Source organism: Sus scrofa, chromosome 9 (assembly GCF_000003025.6).
Source record: "Sus scrofa isolate TJ Tabasco breed Duroc chromosome 9, Sscrofa11.1, whole genome shotgun sequence".
Lineage (NCBI taxonomy): Eukaryota > Metazoa > Chordata > Mammalia > Artiodactyla > Suidae > Sus > Sus scrofa.
The window spans coordinates 5,297,096-5,320,759 of NC_010451.4; the positions used below are offsets into that span (position 1 = coordinate 5,297,096).

Below are 23,664 nucleotides of genomic sequence, written 5' to 3' on the forward strand. Positions count from 1 at the left end.
CAGAAAGATCCGACTTCATGTGCAGCAGAGGGTGTGTGGCCGGGGATAGGCACCAAACCATAACCAAGGTAAAAGGTCATTCTACAGCCCTCTTTGAATTGAGTCATTCCTTAGCCTAAATGTGCAAAGCAAAATGACAAGTGATCTGTGCAGAGATGGAACCTATGGCCTTAGGCATCATGTGGTGTTCCACTGAGCTAATGGCAATTAGTCAAAACAAAGACAAGCAAAAAAAACAGAAGAGGTCCCCGTGGACTCAGCCTGGGGCACTCTCTGGGGCTCATTATCTGCTCTCTCAAAAAAAGGCTTGGGAGAGGTTGTAATTGCCAAAGAGCAGATAGGCAAGGCAAGTCAGGACATCAGGACCTATTGAGCCTATGAGCTCAGGATCCCTGTAGGGTAGAAGCAAACCTGCTTCACAGCCTACGAGAGCAGGACTTGATGCTCAGGACGGAGGGATTCTTCCATCCCCGCTGCAGTTCAGAGGTCATCATGGTGCGTCCTCTGGGCAGAATCACGGACCCTCAGCTCACCACAGCAGTCTCACTGAGAGTCCCCATGGGGCTCTGGCAACAAGAGGCTGGACACCTGTGCTCACCTTTCCTGTACCCCACACCCCAGCCCCTCCCCCAGATGCGGCACAACAAGGGCAACATAAAGAGTACACCTGAGGCGGTCCACTAGCATACCAAAGTGTGGCGGGTCCCTGGGACAACCGAGGGTGGTGAGTGGACGGCACAAGGGGAGAAGCAGGTGTGGGAACAGGCAGGAAGACGCAGGTAAGAGTGAGAAAATTAATGGGGATTGGGAGTAAGTGGGGAGATGACACAGGAATGAGAAGCAAGAAGACGGGGAGAGAAGTGTGAAAGTTACTGGTTCTGAGCCTGGGAGGACAGAAAGGAGGTAGGGCAAACGATTCAGCCATCCTCAGAAAGTGACTTCAGGTTTTGAAGAGTAGCAAAGTAGATTGGGGGTGGAGAATTGAGATAAAACAGGTGGAAAGATCAGAAGAAAAGCACAGTGCCGGAGTGTCCGTCGTGGCTCAGTGGTTAACGAATCCGACTAGGAACCATGAGGTTGCGGGTTCGATCCCTGGCCTTGCTTAGTGGGTTAAGTATCTGGTGTTGTCGTGAGCTGTGGTGTACGTCGCAGACATGGCTCGGATCCCACGTTGCTGTGGCTGTGGTGTAGACCAGTGGCTACAGCTCCTATTAGACCCCTAGTCTGGGAATTTCCATATGCCACGGGTACAGCCCTAGAAAAGACAAAAAAAGAAGGAAAAAAAAGAAAAGCACAGGGCCCTTTGAGGAAGGTAGGAGCTACGGGGCTCAGAATCTGGGCAATACCAGCAATTTTTTAAAGCAGACTCTTTAAAATAGCTCCTGGAATTCAAGAAATGTATTTCTTGTAGGATGGAAAGATGCTGTTATTACAGGAATGGAAAATATAAAAAGGAGTCTGTCCTCAAATAGCTCACAGAGGAAGGCGTGGGAAGGTTATAACGGTGCTCTAATTTATGCTGGAGGGATGCATCGCGGCAAGAGAATAAGAACTGATCTGTGTGGAGGAAGTTGTGTATCAGCATGCCTGTAAGAACTGGTAGCCTCTGAGTTCTAGGAAGAATATATTGTTTCCTGGGGTGGAAAATAGAGAGAAGGTAGAGAAAACTGTGCAAAGGCAAAGCTTATGAACCCACGTGCGGTATTTGAAATTGGGTAAAAGTCTTGGAGACCAGACACAAAAGATTCTAATATTTGTCAACATGCTTGAGAACTAGGAAGTCACTTGGAACAGACTTTGCAGACCAAATGTGGGACCGAGGGATGTATTCACATTCATATTGTGTGGTTCTAAAATAACCGGTGGCCAGAATCTGTGTGTGCTGCAACTTGGGCAGCCTTGAAAATTCCGTCGCAGGATCTTCCGTTCCCTGTATATGGGCTGGCTTTCTGCCAATCTTGGGCTGCTAAAACTCGGCTGCAGTCCCTTCCCCCAGATACTTTGGGACAAAGCCTAATCCCATGGGTGTCCTCAGCAAAGACACAGGATGAGGAAGAATCCGAAGATAAGGAGCAGCAGAACAAATGATCATCCTGCGTTACAACTACCCACGGAAATTTGAGACTAAACATAGGGAGATTATCACCTAAACTGAGGCTCTTAAATTGACTGACACGTTTCTCTTCTATAAATGGTTTTATTCCTCAACCCTGATGTTACATGCTTTTCTTGGTGTTGTGAAGCTCTCTATATGCCTAAGTATTTCGTAATGTATCTGATTTGATCTCTTACTTTGCTCGGTAGATATCCATAGTCTCTGGCAGAGGGCCTGCTTCTCAGCACTGAAAATCTCTCTTTCAGTAGAGTCAGGGTTAATACAGAGACAAGTGGGGGTCTCTCAGGAAGTGGGGGTCTCTCAGGGACTAAGTCCAGGCTTTTGTTATTTTTCCTACTGCCTTTTATCCCCATAACCCAACTTTTAGGTAGTTCCCGCACATTGGCCACTTCTAATTCTGCAAGCACAGACCCCGTCTGACACACACACGCTTCAGTGCTGGTCTGGTAAGTGGCAAGGAGAATTGTGGTGAGAGCCCTAATATCCAGGCTAGGTCTGGACACAAATGCAAAGTAATAAAATTTCTTCATAACCCTCTGCTGTCTCTATACAGCTGCTTCAATCTTTCCTTTGCACCAGCCCTAAATCTCCCCTCGGATCAAATATCCTATTTTCCATCCCTTTAGTAGCCTGAGCCATTTGCCTTTCAGATGGCAAGGAACTAATCTGGAAATGAATGAAACTTGTTTTCTCCCAGAAAACATCATTCAGCATTTATAAATATCTTTGGTGACAATGTCCCCACTCTCCTTTTTGAATCATAGAAATATGAATATAGCAAACAAGATTTCAGTTTGAGGAAAAGGAAGTTCGCTTGTCTTTGTAGAAAACTATCAGCTATATGAGGTAAAATAAGAATGGCCTAATCAAGTGGTATGGGATGTGATTATAAGGTCTGGTGTATGGTCTCCTGCATTTCTGATGGGTGTGGATGTATGTTTGTGGGCTGCATCTTGAGGGATGCCTGTGAATATCTGATGAATATATGCATGTGCAGAGATAGATTTACTCATTGACTGCGTATGTGTTCATGGAAAAAAGACTGAGTCTCTGTATGGACTTGGCTATGTAGCAAAAGATTAGTTAAGGGCACCTGCCACTCCCAGTCTGTGGAGATGAATGTATATATGATACAGCCTATATGCATGTACAGGTGCTTTGGTTTCCACAAGTATTTTAATATGAATATGTGCATATATGTCACCACATTTTCAAAAGTGCTTCTCTAGCTTAGGAGTGAACATCTGTAGATCTCTGCATCATTAAATGTACGTGAGTAGGCGTTATGTTTCTCTTTGAATACCTGCTCATTTGATACATATCAGCCTCAAAGATATTTTGTCCATGAATACAAACTTTTTTACCTGAACGTATGAGTGTATGTGTTTGTGTGTTTCAGTGTGAATGTGTGTGTGTGAGTGTTATGGGTGAACAGGCACATTGATTATAAACTAAGCACATCCGTTTGTGTGTGAAGAGTGTAAATGGGAGATGGTTTAGTGCTTCTTGGATGCTTGTGAGATACGTATGAGAGGACTTGTAAAATGCTAAGAGATCCTCTCCTTAATGGACTCGCCAAATAAGAGGTCTCCACTGTGGTGATTTAAATATCCCCACAAAAGCCTCACCAGAACCTGGCCAAAGCCTCTTTCTGCTTTACATTCTATCAAGCAGACCCACTCCCTGGTCTGTTTCAGTGCACAGGAATGTTCCATGAAATGTATGCCGTACAGCAGGAACCTCTGTTCAGACTGCAAGCCCACACGCTCAGAGGCCCCATCTAGTGGACAGGGACACAGAGGCTCCAAGAATCAGGAGGTGTGGAAGGCGTGATCTAGAAATATATTGGGAAGAAAGGATGCCCCTGAAGGAGAGAATAACATTTTGGAGAAACTTAGATGAGGTATGCATGGGGGGTGGACGGGAAGAGTTTGAGGAGGGCGATAGTTATGGCCTAGTAAAACTAAGGGGGCATTGCCAAAGAGGCATCAAAGCCAGAGAAAAATTCAAAGAAACAGAATTGCAGAAGAGCAAAAGAGAAGTATACGAGACTTATAAGCCTGGTTATCGGAGGCTTAGAGTAAACCAGAAATGTATTCACTATGGTGAAAAAAATAAAGAACCATTTCTTAAGGGAGTGCCAGTCTCGGGAGGAAAGCGTGGAAAGACATTAATAATTGAGAATGATACAGAATGTGCCCGAGTGCACGTAGGAGAGGGTCAGCCTTCTACCCCAGGGCCCAGGAGAAAGGTGGTCAGCAGGAGCTTAGGGGAGAGAGAAACAGTATCTGTGTCACAGCTCCACGATCCAGATGATACAGAGAGAGAAGGAAATTGCACTTATAATATTTGAAGTCGCAAAGATCAGCGACATCTCTGAGGAGTCGCAGTACTGCTGGAAGGCTAAGGTTCATGAGTGAAAAGAGAATACAAATGGGTCAAACAGTAAAGGTTGCCTGTCTGAGGCCAGATGGTGAAGGCATCTCTATGGCAAATAAAAGTGTGGACTTTATTTTAAAGCAGTGGAAGCGCAGCAGGATTTAAGGAAAGATACTGCAGCCACATGATCAGATAGCAGATTAGAAACAGCACAGTAGGATCTGTACGGAAGAAGCATTCAAAGGCAGAAGAATTGGCAGCGGGGGAACCAATCAAGAAAATGCAAATGAAACCTCAGCAAAGACTGCAGCAGTGGTGACGAGTGAAAGACTTGGATTCCAGAGGAATATTTGAAATGAGACAGTGGAGCTTACTGAATAATTGCCAGTTACTCATGGGATGTGAGAATCTGTCTTTCAAAGAAAAAAATAATAATAAAGTATTAGGGTTAAAGCCAATGTCATCTTTGAATACGCTCCTCAATTCAGTATTAAATCTCTCCTTCCCACCCCCACCCCTGCCATTACTACTTTAATCAAATCAACTGAATGCAAATCGTTCTAGGACTTTGGGCACAAACGCGGTTATCTGGGAGGTAGAGTTAGGAAACGTTTAAAACATCCTGCCATTATACATCCATCCCTGCGTTTTTTAACTGAGCAATGTCTTCTTTCTTAATTATAAGATTGTGCGCAGCACGACCATCTCACTGACTAATTAGTTATCAGAGTTAATATGAAGCATTATAAAGAACACTGCTTCTTTTCCTCTCTTGCCAACAAAAACCTTTTATGCCTTTTTATGCATATGCAAATCCTCTCTGATAAATATGTTAAAAACTAGGGCGTTCCCACCGTGGCTCAGCAGAAACGAATCCAAGGAACCATGAGGTTGTGGGTTCGATCCCTGGCCTTGCTCAGTGGGTTGAGGATCCAGCGTTGCCATGAGCTGTAGTGTAGGTCACAGACGCCGCTTGGATCTGGCGTTGCTGTGGCTGTGGTTTGGCTGGCAGCTACAGCTCCAATTAGACCCCTAGCCTGGGAACCTCCGTATGTTGCGGGTGCAGCCTTCAAAGACAAAAGACAAAAATAAAATAAATTAAATTAAATTAAAAAAACTAGAGTTGCCAAATAGAGTAGATTTCTTGTTGTAATGGTTCTGCCAAATTGCTCCTAAAAGAGCTAAAAGTTTTATAATCTTGACAATTTTGATTAAGAGCAGTCTTTTAGTATCTTTTCCAGCGTATAATTTTATCAAATTTTATATCTCACATGATGATAGAAAATGATTTATTATTTTTAAAAAGTATATTCTGGAGGTCCTGTTGTGGTGCAGCAGAAACGAATCCGACTAGGACCATGAGGTTGCGGTTTGATCCCTGGCCTTGCTCAGTGGGTTAAGGATCCAGCGCTGCAGTGAGCTGCAGTGTAGGTCGCAGACGAGACTCAGAACCTGCATTGCTATGGCTGTGGTGTAGGCCAGCAGCAATAGCTCTGATTAGACCCCTAGCCTGGGAACCTCCATATGCCTCAGGTGTGGCCCTAGAAAAGACCAAAAAAAAAAAAAAAAAAGTATATTCTTTTAGTAACCACTGAGGTTGATTTTATTATAAATTTGTTTAGTATTTGTATTTACCCTTATGTGAAAAAAATCATATTTTATCAGATTAGATATTAGAGTTCCAATCTATTTCTTATCCATTTGTAGTTTTTATATACTTCAAATTCTAAACTTCATTCAGTAATGCAAGCCACAAATATTGTCTCATTCTGGGACACCGTCCATTCTTTCCTGTACTTTTTAACCTCATATAATGTATCATGGTTTTATTAGATATATGTTTTTTTTGGCTACGAAATTTGTTATTATTGCAAGAAGGCTTAACATGAGATCTAACTTCTTAAATTCTTAAGTTGGTTACTCTAGTAAAAGGGTACGCAGAAGATTTCCAGAACTTCATCTTGAGCCACTGAAACCTTATGCTTGTTAAACAGAAATTTCCTGCTTCCCCACTTCCCTAGACCCTGGCTGTGACCATTCTCCTCTGTGTTTCTGCAGGTTGAGTATATACTTCAGGTAGGTGGAGTCAGGCAGTGTTATTTCACTTAGCTTAGCATCACATCCTCTGGGTCCATCCATGTTGTTTCAAATGGCAGGTTATGCTTCTTTTTTTTTTTTTTTTTTTTGTCTTTCTAGGGCTGCACCTGAGGCATATGGAAGTTCCAGGCTAGGGGTCGAGTCAGCGCTCTAGCTGCCGGCCTACACCACAGCCATACCAACACGGGATCCTGAGCCCCATCTGTGACCCACACCACAGCTCACGGCAACACCGGATCCTTAACCTGCTGAGTGAGGCCAGGGATCGAACCCACATCCTCATGGATGCAGTCGGGCTTGTTAACTGCCGAGCCATGAGGGGAACTCCTGTGCTTCATTTTTAAGGCTGAATAACATCATGACTTGTGTATAAACAAAATTTTCCTTATCCATTTATCCAATTATATTGACATTGGGTTGTTTCCATATCTTGGCTTTTGTGAATAATGCTCCAGGAACATGGGGATAGATAGATTCTTTGAGATCCTCATTATGTTTTTTTGAATATATACCCTGAAGCAGGATTGCTAGATCATTTAGTGATTCTATCTTTAATTTTTTGAGGAACGCTATGTTGTTTTCCATAGCGGCTGTACCATTTCACATTCTCACCAACAGTGTACACAGATTCTAACTTCTCCAAGTCCTTGCCAATGCCTATCCTTTTTTTTTTTTAATAATAATCATCCTAGCAGATGTGAGGTTATGTATAATTATAGTTTTGAGTTGTATTTCCTTGATTATTAGTGATGTTGAGCATCTTTTCATGTACCTGTTGGCCATTTGCATGTCTTCTTTGGAGAAATGCCTATTCATTTCCTTCGCCCTTCTTAAAACTGAGTTATTCATTTTTGCTATTAAGTCGTAGAAATTCCTTATGTATTTGGTTATTAGATATATCAGATATATAGTTTGCAAATATTCTCTCCTGTTTTGTATGCTGCCTTTTCACTCTGTCGATTATTTCTTTTGCTGTGCAGAAGTTTTTAGTTTGATATAGTACCACTTGTCTAACTTTGCCTTTATTGCATATGCTTTTAATGTCATATACAAGAAATTATCACCAATTCCTATGTCATGAAGCTTTTCCTTTACGTTTTCTTCTAGCAATTTTATACTGCCAGGTCTTACGTTTAAATCTTTTTTGGGTTTATTTTTATGTGTGGTGTAAGAAACAAGTACAATTTAGTATTGTGCATGTGGATATCTAGTTTTCCAAACACCATGTGTTAGAGAGATTGTCCTGTCCCTATTGCGTATTCTTGGTACCTTACCGAAGATCAATTGACCTTATTTACATGAGTTCGCTCTATTCTAGTCCATTGCTCTATTTTTCTGTTTTTATTCCAGGGCCATACTGTTTTAATTACTACATCTTTGTAATATATTTGAAATCATCCAACTTTCTTCATATCTCTCAAGATTGCTTAGGTTGTTTCAGAAGGCAGTGGGGATTATAAATGCAATCTCAGGAAGCCAAGAACACATTTATTTTCCAAAGTTCAGTTGTTTTAATCAATAGGCTTATGTCATTGATGGATTTCCAGAGCACTAAATTATGTTAATTACTGCTTTTACCCATTTTATAGTTTCTTTTCAGATGAGAGGATTTTTCAGCCTCCTTATACCATCATGTCAGAAATGAATACCTATTTCTGATTTTTCCTCCTTTAATGTTTTCTGTTGGATTAAAATCCGTGTTTCATTTATTTTCCTTTTGTAGTTTTGAAGTTATTACATTTTATTTAAATATGTTTCACTTCATATTTTAAGATATATACATTACAATTTTCTAATGTAGTTTTAGAGTTAATTTATAGCTGTTATCATTCCCCTAAAAATGTAACTTGGCATGTTTTTATTTTTCTTTCCCCACGTCACAATCTCATGGTGTTTTTGTCTGAAATTTCCGTTCTAACTTTTTTGGACACTTGACAGAAGGAGGGAGATATGACTATAGTGTGTGCCAGGTCCTTCTTGTTGAAATTATAGGTAATATTTGGATGTTATATTGAAGCGAGTCTAACTAGAGGCTTTTATTCTGGAAAACTGTTGAGTGGTAATGCTACCAACTGACCTAGGGAACTAAAATATGTTTCCTATTTTTTTTTTTTTTTGTCATTGTTGTAATCTCTCCAGCACTGTATCTAAGAAAGCTGGAAGAGGTTTAAAGATGAATGAGTCTATTATGATCTGTTTTGGATTATTTGAATTTAAAATGTTTGGATATCCAAGTAGAGATTTGGATGGGATATATTTGTGATCCATTGATTTATAATGTTTAGTTGAAGTCATGAGAAACACCACTGAGGAAAAAGAAAATGGCCAAAGAAAGATCTCCCCGAAATACTGGTGTATTAATTGGATGGGACGAGGCATGGTGAACTAAGAAGTTAAATTCTGAGACGTAGAATTAAAAAAAAAAGGAAAACATGTACTCATAACAACAAAGCTCATTGAAAAACAGGTCAGTCTAGGGACTCTGAGGGCCTCTTGATGCAATAACAAAAGGGTCATTGATGACCTTAATGAAAGCCTTGAAGTGACTGAAATGTGTGGTGAGATGGAGGGAAAGTCAGATTTCCTGGGATTGAGAGAAAACGTGTCTATACAGGTAAAACCCCTTCCAGGTATTTGCCATTAAGGGAGGGAGATAAGTTAGGAAAAAGCTATGGGGAAAAACAGGGCTGAGGAAAATGGGAAAACAATTTAGGAGGGAATCAGAGCTTTGAGGACAGCTGTAGAAAGTCTCCAAGGCAAGGCATGACTATGGCGTTGACATTAGACCGTGGATGTGTGCCTGGGGCGGGAGAGGCAGGAAGCAGGCTGTTGTAGAAAATAGTATGCAAATGGGTCATAAGATTAAATAAATCTTTCTAATCAGTTTTCAGTATCCAGAGTTCAAAGCGGGATCTTGAACTATGTCAACATTCCTCACCCACTCGGCTCCCAACACCAGCACTTCAATGGCCCCCACCTTCCTGCTGGTGGGCATGCCAGGCCTGTCAGCTGTACCCTCCTGGTGGGCGATACCCCTCATCACCATCTACCTTCTCTCTGCTCTGGGCAATGGTGCCATCCTCTGGATCATTGCCCTGGAGCCCACGCTTCACCGCCCAATGTACTTCTTCCTCTTCCTGCTCAGTGTGTCTGATGTTGGTTTGGCCACAGCCCTGATGCCCACCCTGCTGGGTCTGGCACTCACAGATGCTCACGATGTCTCTGCCTCAGCCTGCCTCCTTCAGATGTTCTTTGTCCATGTCTTTTCCATCATGGAGTCCTCCGTCTTACTCGCCATGGCCATAGACCGGGCACTGGCCATCTGCCGCCCTCTTCGCTACCCAACACTCCTCACCAATGATGTCGTCAGTAAAATCGGCATGGCCATTGCTTTCCGATGCCTAGGGCTTCATCTGCCCCTGCCATTCCTCCTGGCCCACATGCGCTACTGCCATCCACAGGTCTTGACCCATTCTTACTGCTTGCACCCAGATATGGCCCGTTTGGCCTGCCCTGGCGCTTGGGGTGCCATCTACAGCCTCTTTGTGGTCCTGTCAGCCATGGGGCTGGATCCCCTGCTTATTTTCTTCTCCTATGGCCTGATTGGCAGGGCGTTGCAAGGTTTGGGGTCCAGGGAGGATCGCTGGAAGGCTGGCCAAACCTGTGCCGCCCACCTCTTGGCAGTGCTTCTCTTCTACGTGCCCATGACCCTCCTGGCACTCGTTGACCGTCTTAGGGTGCCGCTCCCTCAGCCTGCCCATACTCTTCTCTCCTATGTCCACTTCCTGCTCCCTCCACTGATAAACCCTATCCTGTACAGTGTCAAGATGAAGGAGATTAGAGAGAGAATATTCAAGAGGTTGAAGCCCAGGAAGGTGGGCTGTGCTCAGAGAGGAGGATGTGCCTCCATGTGTGGTGGTTCAAGGCTACCTGACACAAAGGTTTCCATGACTGAGAACTCCGTTCATCGTGCATGAAATGATCCTTCAGGTGCACGAAAGTGCATATACACAGATACACCCACCTGCCCCTAGAAGTGTGTATGTGCGTATCGATGGAAGCTTAAGAGCCCCAGAGAGTGCCAGTGACCTACCCTCTGTTACATCACAGATCCATGACGTAGAAAGGGCCAGAATCTAAGAGCTGTCACAACCATTCACGTGTGTGTGAGTGTACCTTCTTCTGCATACCCATCAAAATTCACTGTTACCACTCTTCTTACATTTTCCATCTTATTAGTGAGAATAATCTCATTTTACTTTATGTCAAATTTTCCAGTAGTAACAGTGAATATCTTTCACATAACTATTGGTTATTTTATTTTCTTCTCCATAGATAGCCTCTTCAAACATCTTCCACCATTTTTCTATTGGACTATTTATGGTTTAAAGACAAATGTGCAAGAACTTCTAGTTTTATACTTTTACCAATATAGTATTTGTCTTTGTCATTATTTAAGCAACCAAATCTCAAATAAATATAGTTTTATATAATCAAATCCACTTTTATATTTCTTTATAATGTTTGTGTTTTCCTATGTTGCTTTTAAAACAAGTATCTTAAACCTATATATTCTGCACATATTCTTTTATGTTTTTTTTTTCTGGAATTGTTACAATAGTTTTTACTTCTAAGCCTTTCTGTGTCAGAACTCCAAAGTTATATTAACCAAGGTGATTATGTACTAGTGGCAGCATCACCTGTTAAATACATTCTCTTTTTCTCACTGAAATAAAATACTATGCATGTCATCTTTACATGTATGTGTATGCATAGAGACTGCTTTAGAGATCTTTTTTATGGAGCATGATATATTTATGTAATATATATTCACATATCACTGATCTGTTAGAATAGCCTCATAGTGTGATTTAGTTAATGTGGGTATAAAGGATCCCCTCTAACAAAACAAACAAGAGCTGTGGAATTCTAGCAAGGATTACTTTGTTTCTTATAGATTAAAAATAAGGGCATCAGCATCTGTGATAACTTTTCACATCCAAGAATTTAGGATACATGTTTCAGTTGTTAATCCCTTTTTTTTTATACTTTTCTGTAAAATTATTCACTTTACATTTATTTCCTTGTGGTTTTTAAATGTATGATTGAGTTGCTATTATAAATAAAACGTGTCCCCATTTCCAACTTCTTTTATATATTACTAGATTGAGAAAAACATTTTTATCTTGTACTAATATTTACCAAATTATCATAAACATTATATTAGTATTTTTTTTAATTTTGGATTTTATTTGTACTTAGCATTCAAAAGCAAAAATAGATGATTAATAACTTTCCCCTAGTAGTCATATCAATTATTCCACTTTTCATTTCATTCAATTCATTGGACCCTCCAACCCTTTATGAAAGGTTGAGTGACTATTAAAATGCTGTTTCTCATTGCAATATAGATGGCATTAGTGTTTCACCTATCAGAATAATGCTTGGCAGTTAGATTTTTGGTTAAGCTTTATAACTTTCAAATAGTTCATTTTTATTCCAATTTTGTTACTTTTTAAATAAACTTAATCCTATCGAATACTTTTTCAGCATCAACTAACACAATCATAATTGTTTGCTTTAATATGTTGAACGACTGAAACACCCTTTTGTATTTAGAGAACACATTTTAATGAAAAGCAGCATATTGAATCCACTTAATACCAAGACAAGAACACACACTGATGTATTAGAACATATTCCAGGAACACAGGAATAGCTATACCCTCATATTATATCCAGCTTTTCTGCGAGATATATTATATCTTTTCTTATGAAACTGTTAAATAAATTAGTCTCTCCAGGTCACAAATAAGAGTACTGAGGCTGAGAATTTATGCCCCAAGTTTATAAAATTAGTCACAAAACAATTTATTTTCAGACTTGCCTTAATCCAGAGCCTCTGCTCTAAAATCTCTCTTAAAACTGTTGAATGGAGAAACAGCTTGGTCTTGAAGCAGCAGTGATGAGGTTTCTTAGAATTGCTGCTTTCCTGAAGTCCCTTTTTGCCTCCTCCCTCGAACACCTATCTCCAAATTCCCATGTATTTATTGAGGGTTTGCTGATGCAATGAAAGAATTTGGAATCTTGCAGGCCTGGTTCAGAATTCCCAGGCCACCGTTCCTGTGTGATTGGGCATCAGTTGTTCCCACATTTGTAAAATAAGCATAATGAAGATGGACTGAACTCAAATCCCTGTATCATGGCGTCTGAATATCTAAGATATTCAATGAATGGTGGTTTTTTGGAATTAACAATGAAATCAGAATAACTGTGTTTAAACTTCATGTGCGTATTCAATCTGAATAAAAAACTTCACAGCTCCCAGTTTCTTTAAGTTCCTCTCACCTCATTATATAGACCAAAAACTGCAACCTGGGGCCTGCTGAAAGCACTTTTGAATGGACCTTTGTAAGTGAGCAGTAGATGGACTAAACCCAGAATTGCTGGCCGCCTCCATGTGATTATTACTTCACTAAAAGGGGGGAGCCAAGAACTCGTTCGTGCACAGCAGGGCCTCAACTGCTCCCTCCTGGTTCTCCCAGTCTCCTGGCCACCGGCCACATCCACCGCATCCCTTCAAATCCTTGGTGCCTCGTGGTTGCTGTTACCACTACTGGCCTTCAGGGGGCAGTGTTCTCTCCTCGCGCGCTCTCTGAAAATAATACCTCGTCCGCTTGACTCTCCATTTGTGGAAACACGCAGATGTTCTTTCTATTCTTACAGCACATAAGGGGATAGAAATATTAGCCAGAACATTTACAACTGTCAGCAAAATGTAACAGTGATACGTGGGCGTTAGATGGCAATGCAGACCAGGAAAAGCTTTGCAAAACCAGACCTCTGGGCTGTTCCCACTGCTAAACAAAGCCTTTGAGACTTGCATCCAGAGTTTAATTGTGTGCGTGTGTGTGTGTGTGTGTGTGAGAGAGAGAGAGAGAGAGAGAGAGATAGTGTGTGTGAGTGTGTGTCCGTAGAGGAGGAATTGATAGTAAAAAATAAATGGATCAAGTACACACTCAGACTGAGTAGTGGGAGTTGTGCTTAAGGGGGCAGCCACTTCTCACTAGGTTCCTTCTGAGTGGCTCCGAGTGGGACAATCAGCCTAGTTTTGCTGTGGGATCTTTCCATTTTTGAGGTGACTTGTAAATGTCTATTTTTATAGGAATTCACCTCAGAGCTCAGCACTCAGCTGTTTCCTTGTGTAAATTCGCAGTGTGTCAGTGAGAGAGTTGCATGCCTGATGTTGAAGATACACATAGGGCACCATCCATGGTGCCCCAAGGACTCAGCCCCTTTCCTTTACTAAAACGGCTGCCAAATGCCAGTGCCTGCCTGGAACTTCCACCTACAATTTCCTCCCAAATTGGCTTCAGCCAAAGACATATTCTGTAGGTTTCCCTTTCACATTATCCCAAAGTGTGTTGTATATTTCAAACGTTAATGTACATGCCAATCACCTAGGATCTTGTTAAAAGGCAGATTCTGACTTAATAAGGTCGAAGCGGATATGAGAGTCTGTACTTCTACTTTCCAGATGCGGCTGCAGCAGCTCAGCCTACCGCCCTTTAAGCAGCAAGGAAGAAAACCTACGTAGACAAACTTCCACACGTCAGAAAGGGCTTAATGGAAACCACAGGGAGGAATCAAATGCTAGGAGGCAAATACAAAGATGCTAAATGGTCCAGGGTCTTACGGAGTCCTCCCAGTGACAGTTCAGCTCCTCCTCAGAAGCTTCTCTGGAGTCTTACACTTCAGTCTTACACCTGATGGTAGATATCCTTAACCTCCCAAACACCAGCAGCAGGATTCCTACCTACTTCCTGAAGCCAAGATCCCTTCTTCCTTAAAAGAAAAGCTGTGGTGTAGGAGATCCCTGATAAGTATTAACCAATTACTTAACTAATTAATATAATTAAGGACTACGAAGTAAACAGAAACATCTCCTGTTGGGAAGAAATATTAGTCTGCCTCTAAGACAATTTGCTGTAGAGAGAAAAATGGAACCTTTACCTTTGCCTCATCATTTAGACTTCAGACCCAGTTTTTCCAATTTTTCCAAGACCTTCACTCTAATCTGCGGAGTTTTCATACAGTACACAGTGGGATTCATCAAGGGTGGTACCAGCAAGAATGGGTCCGCTGTCAGAATCACAGCCAGAGGGGATTTATGTTTGGCAAAGCAATGCATGGTAGCCAAGGTGATGATGGGCACAGCACAGATGTGGAACACTCAAGTGTTAAGAGCTTTAAACCCATCTGCATGGGATGCTGTTCCCAGTAGCGTCTTCAGGAGGCACACACAGGAGACAGCAAAGAACGTGCTGTCTGACGTCACGCAGAGCGGGACACACAGGCCATAGCAGAAGTTCACCCTATTGTCAGGGCATGCCTGCCTCGTGACACCTGGAGGTGGAGGCGTAGGAGTGGAATAACAGGTGTTTCTTACAATATCTGGATCGCTTTAAAGTGAAAGGGAGGGGAGACTAGGAGAACACTTTTAACAGCAAATGCTAGCCCCATTTGCAAAACTCTGCAGCTAGTAAGGAGGGAGCTGTATCCCTGGGGGGTGCGAATGGCAACCAAGCGATCCAAGACATGCTCAGCAGTCCCGAGATGCCATGTCTGTGAACCCGTGGTGAAGAATTCCTGGGCAGCACAGGCGTCGGCAGAAATCCCCGTGGCCTTGAACAAGGAGGTCCTCAGTGTGGTGGGAAGAGCAGAGGGGGCAGGCCCAGGTCCGATGGCGCCGACATGGATAGGAAACACGACACGGGCTCGTGCAGGGAAGGCTCTGTCCTGATGACGACTAGGGTGGTGCCATTGCCCAGGATGCCCATAAGGTACATGAGACAAATAGGGATGCAGAGCCAAACGTGCCCATGCCCATGCCCTGGAATCCCAATCAAAGGAAGGGAGAGGTGGCCATTTCCGAGGCATTGAGAGGAAACGTCTTCAATATGCCTTTTATTTATCTTCCCCTGGTAGATAAATAACATGAACAACCAACAGAAATTCTCTTAGTTATATTTACTGAATGCAACTAAGTTCCATTGTCAGTTACATGAAAATGAGCTCCCATTTAGGTGACAAGAAATAATGTAACATAACTTTTTCTATATAAAGAAAGATACAGAGTAAATTTAAACGGGTTCTTCATGATATTTATTTAAGACCTTACACTCTTCGAGTCTATCTTTATTCCCTAACATACTTCTAAACAACCCTATAGACCTAGCAAGCTGCTGTAATAACTGTTTTTTAACCACTGTTGTTTTTGCGGTTGATGCATTAAGTAAACTAAGCTGGAATATATTGCAATCTGGAAAAGCAGTAACATCGTGGATGGGGTCACTGGTCCTGCACTCCTACAGACCATAGATGCTGCAGCAGCAGGAGTCAAAGATGCCCCAACCTCATATTATCGTGCATGGAACATGTGTGTGAAGATATAAAATTGATCTCTCCCAGTACTGAGTGTCCTTTTTGTCTCAGCCCTTCAAAGGTGGTTGATGTGCCCTTGACATGCAGTACCTGCCACAGTTGTCATCTGTAGGTGCCTAAAGCTCTCATACTCTCTCATGCAGTTACTGCTGGTCCTGCTCAGAATGGCCACCGCTTTTGCCCTTCTCTCTTTGTTCTTGAAGTTTTTTCCCCTTGCTCTTGGCTTCTCTGTATCTACCCTTAGAGGACCAATTCAGGTACCTGCCTTGGGTTTTTCGACTTGATCCTGTTTATACTCCTGGCGTCGGCATCACTGACACCTTGGGTAACTCTCCTTTTAAAAGTGTTAGACCAGAAAACCCCAGTGGTGAAACTGATGCACTCTGCCCTTGTTGGGGGAGTGGGATTCAGACAGAGAAAAGGGATAACCCATTGTCCATTCTTGTTCAAAAGTCTCTGCAAAATAGATCATTTCCAAAGTGCCATGTGTGAGGCTTTTCTTGGCAAGCTTCCAACCTAGCTCAGGTAACTAAAGGAGTTACTGTTGATAACATTATTTTTTCAGCTGTGTCCATTAGGCAAATATAAAGAGGTTCTCCCATCCTACACACACATCCTAAACTTTTCAGCTATCAGTGCTGTCCCAAATGTAGCATGATCCCTTAAGCTGGAGAACCCATGAAACATGTTTATTTCAGCCCTCTGAAAGGCATAGGGTTGACCTCTATAAATTGCAGAGTTTTCCTTGAGAAACATAAAACCAACTCAAGGAAGTCAGGTTGAGTCTCTAGGACACCTACCAGGCCACCTTATCCCAGAGCAAGGGTGGAGGGGGTTCAAATTATTCAAATTCTGTGGCTTATTTGCTCCAGCACCTGCTGGGAATCTACCTCCTTACTTATACTCTCTGGCACAGACACATCCTTCTGAGCATCAACAAACATCTGGGCCCCTGGGAATACTGGCTCCACTTGCTTAATCACTGTCTGTCCATAAGGCACCCTCCTAAGAAAATGCGGAGTGCAGGCTTTGTCTTACAGTCATAGGTCTAACCCTTGGAACCCTGTCCCCCCATCAGTGCAGGACCTGGGGACAGCCAGTCTCATATATTGATGAGGCAGCCTGCATCCTGCTGAGGTTCCAAGGTTAAGTGTATGCCTTAAGCAGACTCGGTGTGAGACTCTCACAGACCTTATGTGGAATTCTGCCCCCAGATATGTTCTCTTTGATCATCACAATGTCTAATTTTATTTTCAATGTGAATGCATTGAGTAGGTCATGAGCTCTCACGACTGTCAGCTTGTGGAGAAGGAGAGTTGTCTGATGTGTGTGGATATACGTGGACTTCTGCACTTTGCTGAAAGGCTTGGATAGTTGGCCAGGGGGTGGAACGAGGACCCTTGAAAGAAAAGAAGTAAGTCTCTAGAAGATGTATGTTAAGTACACGTTGACATGGTCATAAGCGTGAAAATCTTTTTGTCTCATGCTGTTACCCGCCCAACAGTACCCACCTCAGGGCAGGTACTCAGTAACCAGGTAGAAAGAACCTACTTGTAATTATCACCCTCAGCCTTAGTGCCACCCCTGCTGGTCTACTGGGCCCACAGGTGGAGTCGTAATGGCAGAGCTGGAAATAAAACATGACCCAAAAGTATGAGCTCCCTTTTGCCAGGGCTAATCGTGGGGAAATGTTGAGAAAACAGTGCGATTCTCACTCCTGGGATGTTAGCAATGTTACTACAACCTTTTAATGTTCAGCTAACAGCAGCAGTAACTGATCCAGAGCACTTGGTGTGATATTTTGTATTTACATGGGCCATGCCCCGACACAAAATAAGGACAAAAGGAAGTCTACCACAGAAGATCCAGTGATAAATTGTACTGATGTGTGTTTTAGGATTCAGTCCATAGTATGTCTACTTTGGAAGCATCCAGAGAATTGAGAGGTTTTTTTAAAAAAAAACAAAAACAAAAACAAGCAACTATCCTACTAATTGAAATGCTTTTTGTATAGCATTCAGAAAAGAACAACTGGCTTGTTAACAAAGTTTCCTACGTTCTGCATAATATTATATTATATTATATATTATATTATATATATTATATTATATTATAATAAATAATATATAATACATTCTGCATAATATTATGCAGAATCTAAATGAATATTTTATTCAGGTCTCATATTGCTTGCAAATATAAACAACTATTTGCATATATTACCTCACTTTATCTTGAAAACAAAATTATAATTTACGTAATATTAATATGGACTTACAAAGAAACTAAGCAAATACCATACAACCTATAAGCTGCATGGTTTGGACTCTTGGAGGCAGATCTGGCAGGCATTTGGGGATTTTACCAAAGCATTCTACCAAAGGCATTCTACCAAAGCTCTTACTCATAAATGGATGTCTCTCTACTCTGAGATAGCGAAAGGTTAGATTTGGAGCTGCTTCTGAAGTATCACCTTGGCAATGGCCTTTTGGATCTGCTTAGTCCTCACGCTGTAGATGACAGGGTTGAGCACAGGAGGAATGAGCAGGAAGATATTGGCCATGATGGTGTGGACGAATGGCGGTGCTGAATGGCCATAGCGATGGATAAGAGACAGGCTGATGAGAGGGATGTAGAAGATGGCCACGGCACTGAGGTGGGATATGCAGGTGTTGAAGGTCTTCTGTCGCCCCTCTGAAGAAGTAATGCTGAGGACAGATCGGACGATCAGGACATAGGAAAGCAAGATGCAAGGACAGTCAAACCCCGTTGTAGAGAAGAGCGCAAACAGACCAAGGATACTGTTGATCCTATTGTCTGTGCATGAGAGTTGAATGAGGTCTACATGGTAGCAGTAAGAATGCGAAAGGACCGTGGAACCGCAGAAGGACAGCCTCTTGACAAAGAGCACAACCGGCAACATGACAGCCACATTTCTCATCAACATGCTGACCCCAATCTGGGCGATCCTGGCATTGGTCAGGATGGTGGTATATCTCAGTGGATCACAGATGGCCACAAAACGGTCCCAGGCCATGGCCAGCAGAACTCCAGACTCCATGAAGGTAAATCCGTGGAGAAAGAACATCTGGGCAATGCAGGCGTTTAGGTTGATCTTTCGGGCTTCAAACCAGAAGACGCCAAGGGTGGTGGAGAGTGTGCAAAGGGACAAGCTCAGGTCTGTGGCGGAGAGCATAGAGAGGAAGTAGTACATGGGCTCGTGGAGGCGCTTTTCACGGAGGACCGCCAACAGGATCATGCCATTCCCAGAGAGGGCGATGGCATACAGGAGACAAAAAGGGATGGAGGCCCAGACCTGGGCCACTCTCAGGCCTGGAATACCCGTCAAGAGGAAGGTCAGAGGCTGAGTGTCGGTACTGTTGAGAACCAACATGACGAGGCACTGAGAAGAAAGGGACGTTTGAATGATGGACCGTAACATGTGATGGACGTACAGCGTCTTTCCTGCACACTGAGATTCCCTGAATTACTATCACTGAGTCTCCAAGAACTTTAGTATTTTCTGAGTTTTCTAGAACTGCAAGCTTCTACCCCTGCCTCTCAGTATTTCCTATTTGTTGAGAAAGGAGGATTTCCTGAATTATTTTGCCTCAAATTTTCTTAAGTCTGTAGTTCTCTTTGGTGGCAACAAATATCACAATTAAGTCATCCCTGACGAGAAAAGCCCCAAGGAGAATACCTAAACAATATGCTAATTAATATGGTTTCCAGTATTTTTTGAAAATAATTTATTGATTCTAGAATAAAGCACTAAACAATCAGCTTACATTTGAAATGTGGATATTATTAGGTTTTCCTGGGATAGCCCAACAATGTCTAAGACATCCCCAAGACATACATGTTTATATATGTGATGGTGGGGTGGCCAAAAAAAAAAAATCACCCTAAGAAAAATAAGTACAGTTCTCATGTTTGAGAGTTCCCAGTGTTATTGACAAATATTTGTTTGCAGGTTATAATTTTATTCAAATACTAACTCTAGGAGATAGGTAGTAGTGACACAGTTTCCATACAGCAAACTAAAACTCAAGAATTAAATAATCCTCCAAGCTTACCTTTATAAAGATAAATAATGATTGTTGAGATAAAGCACATATATAACAAAGGTGGAAGAAAGAAGCGAAGAAGGAAAGGGAGGGAGGACGGAAGGAAGGGAGAAAAGCAAACCTTGCCATTATTTTAACGCCATGTAGTAAACACCTCATTTTGATGAACAGCACAGGCTACTGCTGAAACACAAAGAACCATAGTAAGTAGCTACCATGCTAACTTATCTATTATGGTTCTTGGACATTTCTGGAACACAGACCATATGCCAGATGTAATTATCTTCAGAGTCATAATCTGATCCGAGAGTCATCACTGTCCAGTCAAGTACAAAAAAGTGTTATCCCTAACATACATATGGGGAAACTGAAGTTTAAAATGATTAAGTAATTTTCCCCAAGTGATGCAGTTAGGCAGTAGAAGAACCAAATTTGGAACCTGCGTGTATGACCCAAAGCCTGCATTCAGTGCGGCTGAGGCACGCATAGGAGGAAGCTTTAATCCAGTCTGAGGAGCGTCTCTGACCAACATTTTTCAGGTGTTTGCTTTCAGAGATACATTGTGGTCAATGTGGCATTTTTGGAGTAAAGTCTCAAGTTTTAGATGCAAATTCCGTAAGAATTGTGCAGATGTGAAGCTATTTAGGCCTCTCAGGTAAATAATTTCATCATGAATAGTCTCTGTGTGCAAAGGGCCCAGAGAATTACCCCGGCTAGGGCAACCACAAGAATTGTGCAGATAGGAAGCTATTTAGGCCTTTCAGGTAAGTAATTTCATCATGAATAGTCTCTGTGTGCAAAGGGCTCAGAGAATTACCCCGGCTAGGGCAACTACCACCAAGATACACCTGCCAAATTCAGGTGGCTCGTTTTAGGGACCATCTCTTTTATCCACCACTTACTTATGACACTGATGATATGTTCTCTTTGGAAACTTTCTCCCCCGTGTACTATATGGCACAAGTCTGTGTTATTTGTCTCTCACAGCTCAGCAATGTCTTTCTCCCCCTCCCTCTGCCCCAAGGATACCTCTGTAGGGTGTCCTTCAGAGGTATGTGCTTTGCCCACTCTCAAGTTATTTGGATAACTACCACATTCATTTTTGCAGCCTCATCTTTCACCTGTTTAATGATAAATTTCAAGTAAATCTCTGAAGACAAGCTCTGGTGTCGGGATCCCGAAGGCAGAACTTCCTTCTGGCCATGTGAATTTCTCAGGGGTAAATCAAACTCAGTATTTTCAAAACCAAACTGATCATCAATACTTGTTCTTAGTCTTTTGTATTCTGTAGAAAACTTACCATTTTCACAAAAATGTGCAAGTCAGAGCTCTGAAAGTTACCTGTACTCTTATCCTTCTAATGGTCACCACTCTCAATTACCAAATATCTTCTATTCACTAACATCTCTCTTTGTTCTCCCACCTCTTCTTTATTTAAACGCCAAATAATCTACTTTGGATCTTCATACTATATAATCTCGAGTATTAAATTAACTTACTGCTAATAATAATTTATTGCCAGAACACTGTAAACCAGCTATCATGGAAAAAATAAAAATCATTATAAAAACCAATAAAGTAAAAAATAATTTATTATAAATATAAAATAACAAAAACACTAAAGCAATAGCAACATTCACTTATTAAGCATCTTCTCTGTGCCAGAAAAATATGAGAAAAACAATCTTTTAAACTGAATAAAAATGAGAAAATTATATATCAAAACTTGTGAGGCACAGCCCTGAAGTACAATGTACAGCCTGAAGAAAATACATTTGTTAGAATACAGAGATATAAAATACTAGTTTTTACATTTTCAAATTAAGTGGTAGGAAAATATTTAAATAACTATCAAAAGAAGTAATTAACAAAGATTAAAAAGCACAAATGAATGAGTTAACAATAAAACCAAAGTTGACTATTTAAAATGAAAATACATGAATTTTTTTCAAGATAGGTCAGGAAAACTTTAGAAAAAGCATGATTAACTGAATGAGAAATGGAAGAGAAAACAAAAGTATAGAGAAAGAAAATTTATGATGGAATGGTACACATAGGTATAATGTTATATTTGGCGACAACTATAAAATAAATGCCATTTATAGAAAAACATCAGTCACCAAACTAGCCCAAGAAGTGAAATTAAGCAGAAAAGGGATGTCAATGACAGGAAGAATTCCAACAACCACCAAACTTTAAAAAAAATGGAAAAAGTAGAGTATTTCTATTTTACACGAATTCTAATAGAACAGAGGAGAGGGGACTTTGACCCCAAAGGGTCACCTGCTAACTGCTGGAGACAGTCTTGGCTGTCACAACTGGGAAAGAAGTTCTACTGGCTGGTGTCTAGTGAGGAGATACCAGGGCGCTTATATCCAAAAAGGCGCGAAAAGGCAAAGGTTATCCAGCCCAAACTGCCAATCAGGCAGAGGTTGAGAAATCTTATCGTAGAGCATAAACAAATATGGAAAGTACATTTTTAACTCGTACAGCGAAGCATGTCAATTATATCTCAGTAAAACTGGAAAAACAACTTTGAAGAGTCCATATGTCTCCCAAACAAGTGAATATGGGTTTTGTAACCAGGAAAAAAAAAAGGTGGAAAGTTTTTAATCTAATTATTTTCTTCTCATCATACATGGCTATGACGACGTACCAAACATTAAAACTTTTTCAGCAGGCCGGATGCAACTGTGCTTTTAAAGAATACTGTACTTTGACACAACAGACTTTGTCTTATAAATGAAAAAAAAAAAAATTCAACTTAAGAAATCCATCCAGGGAGTTCCCGTCGTGGCGCAGTGGTTAACGAATCCGACTAGGAACCATGAGGTTGCAGGTTCGGTCCCTGCACTCGCTCAGTGGGTTAACGATCCGGCGTTGCCGTGAGCTGTGGTGTAGGTTGCAGACGCGGCTCGGATCCCGCGTTGCTGTGGCTCTGGCGTAGGCTGGTGGCTACAGCTCCGATTAGACCCCTAGCCTGGGAACCTCCATATGCCGCGGGAGCGGCCCAAAGAAATAGCAAAAGGCCAAAAAAATAATAATAATAAAATAAATAAATAAATAAATAAATAATAAAAAAATAACTGCTAAAAAAAAAAAGAAAGAAAGAAATCCATCCATAGTGTGACTGTACTAACAGATTAAGCAAGGCAAAACACGATTTTCTTAAGAGATGAGGAAGAAATTGGAAAATTCAATGGCAATTCATGATGAGATTTTGGTTTTTTTTAATATTCAGGAAGAAAATAAGTTTCCAAATGAAAGGTATCTTTCAGAAATTTGAGGCAAATGTATTTACTGGTGACCTATTAAAAAGCTTTTCTATTACAATTAATGACAAGATAAAGATATTGTCAGGGAGGGAGACGTTTTCCCATTACCCTTGCTGAGTTCTTTTCATTAGTCTAATAATAATTAGGTTGACACCAGAGAGATTAACAGGTGAAAAAAGATTTTGTTTTATTTGTACACGTGAAGGTCTAATACAACGGAACCTAAGAGGTGGCCCAAGTGGCAATTTATACTCTTTAGACAAAGAAGCAACAACTTTGGGAGAAA

The 23,664-nt window shown here is 41.5% G+C and overlaps 2 protein-coding genes across 2 annotated transcripts; one reads left to right on the forward strand and one right to left on the reverse strand.

The window, feature by feature from the left end:
* On the forward strand, window positions 6,926-18,066 carry LOC100513749 (olfactory receptor 51S1). Its single transcript, XM_021062403.1, has one exon. It carries the CDS (start codon window positions 9,514-9,516, stop codon window positions 10,567-10,569), a length of 1,056 nt encoding a protein of 351 aa, XP_020918062.1. The 5' UTR covers window positions 6,926-9,513; the 3' UTR covers window positions 10,570-18,066.
* LOC100511520 (olfactory receptor 51F2) lies at window positions 18,202-22,359 on the reverse strand. Its single transcript, XM_021062404.1, has one exon. The coding sequence runs from the start codon at window positions 19,476-19,478 to the stop codon at window positions 18,480-18,482; it is 999 nt and encodes a 332-aa protein (XP_020918063.1). The 5' UTR covers window positions 19,479-22,359; the 3' UTR covers window positions 18,202-18,479.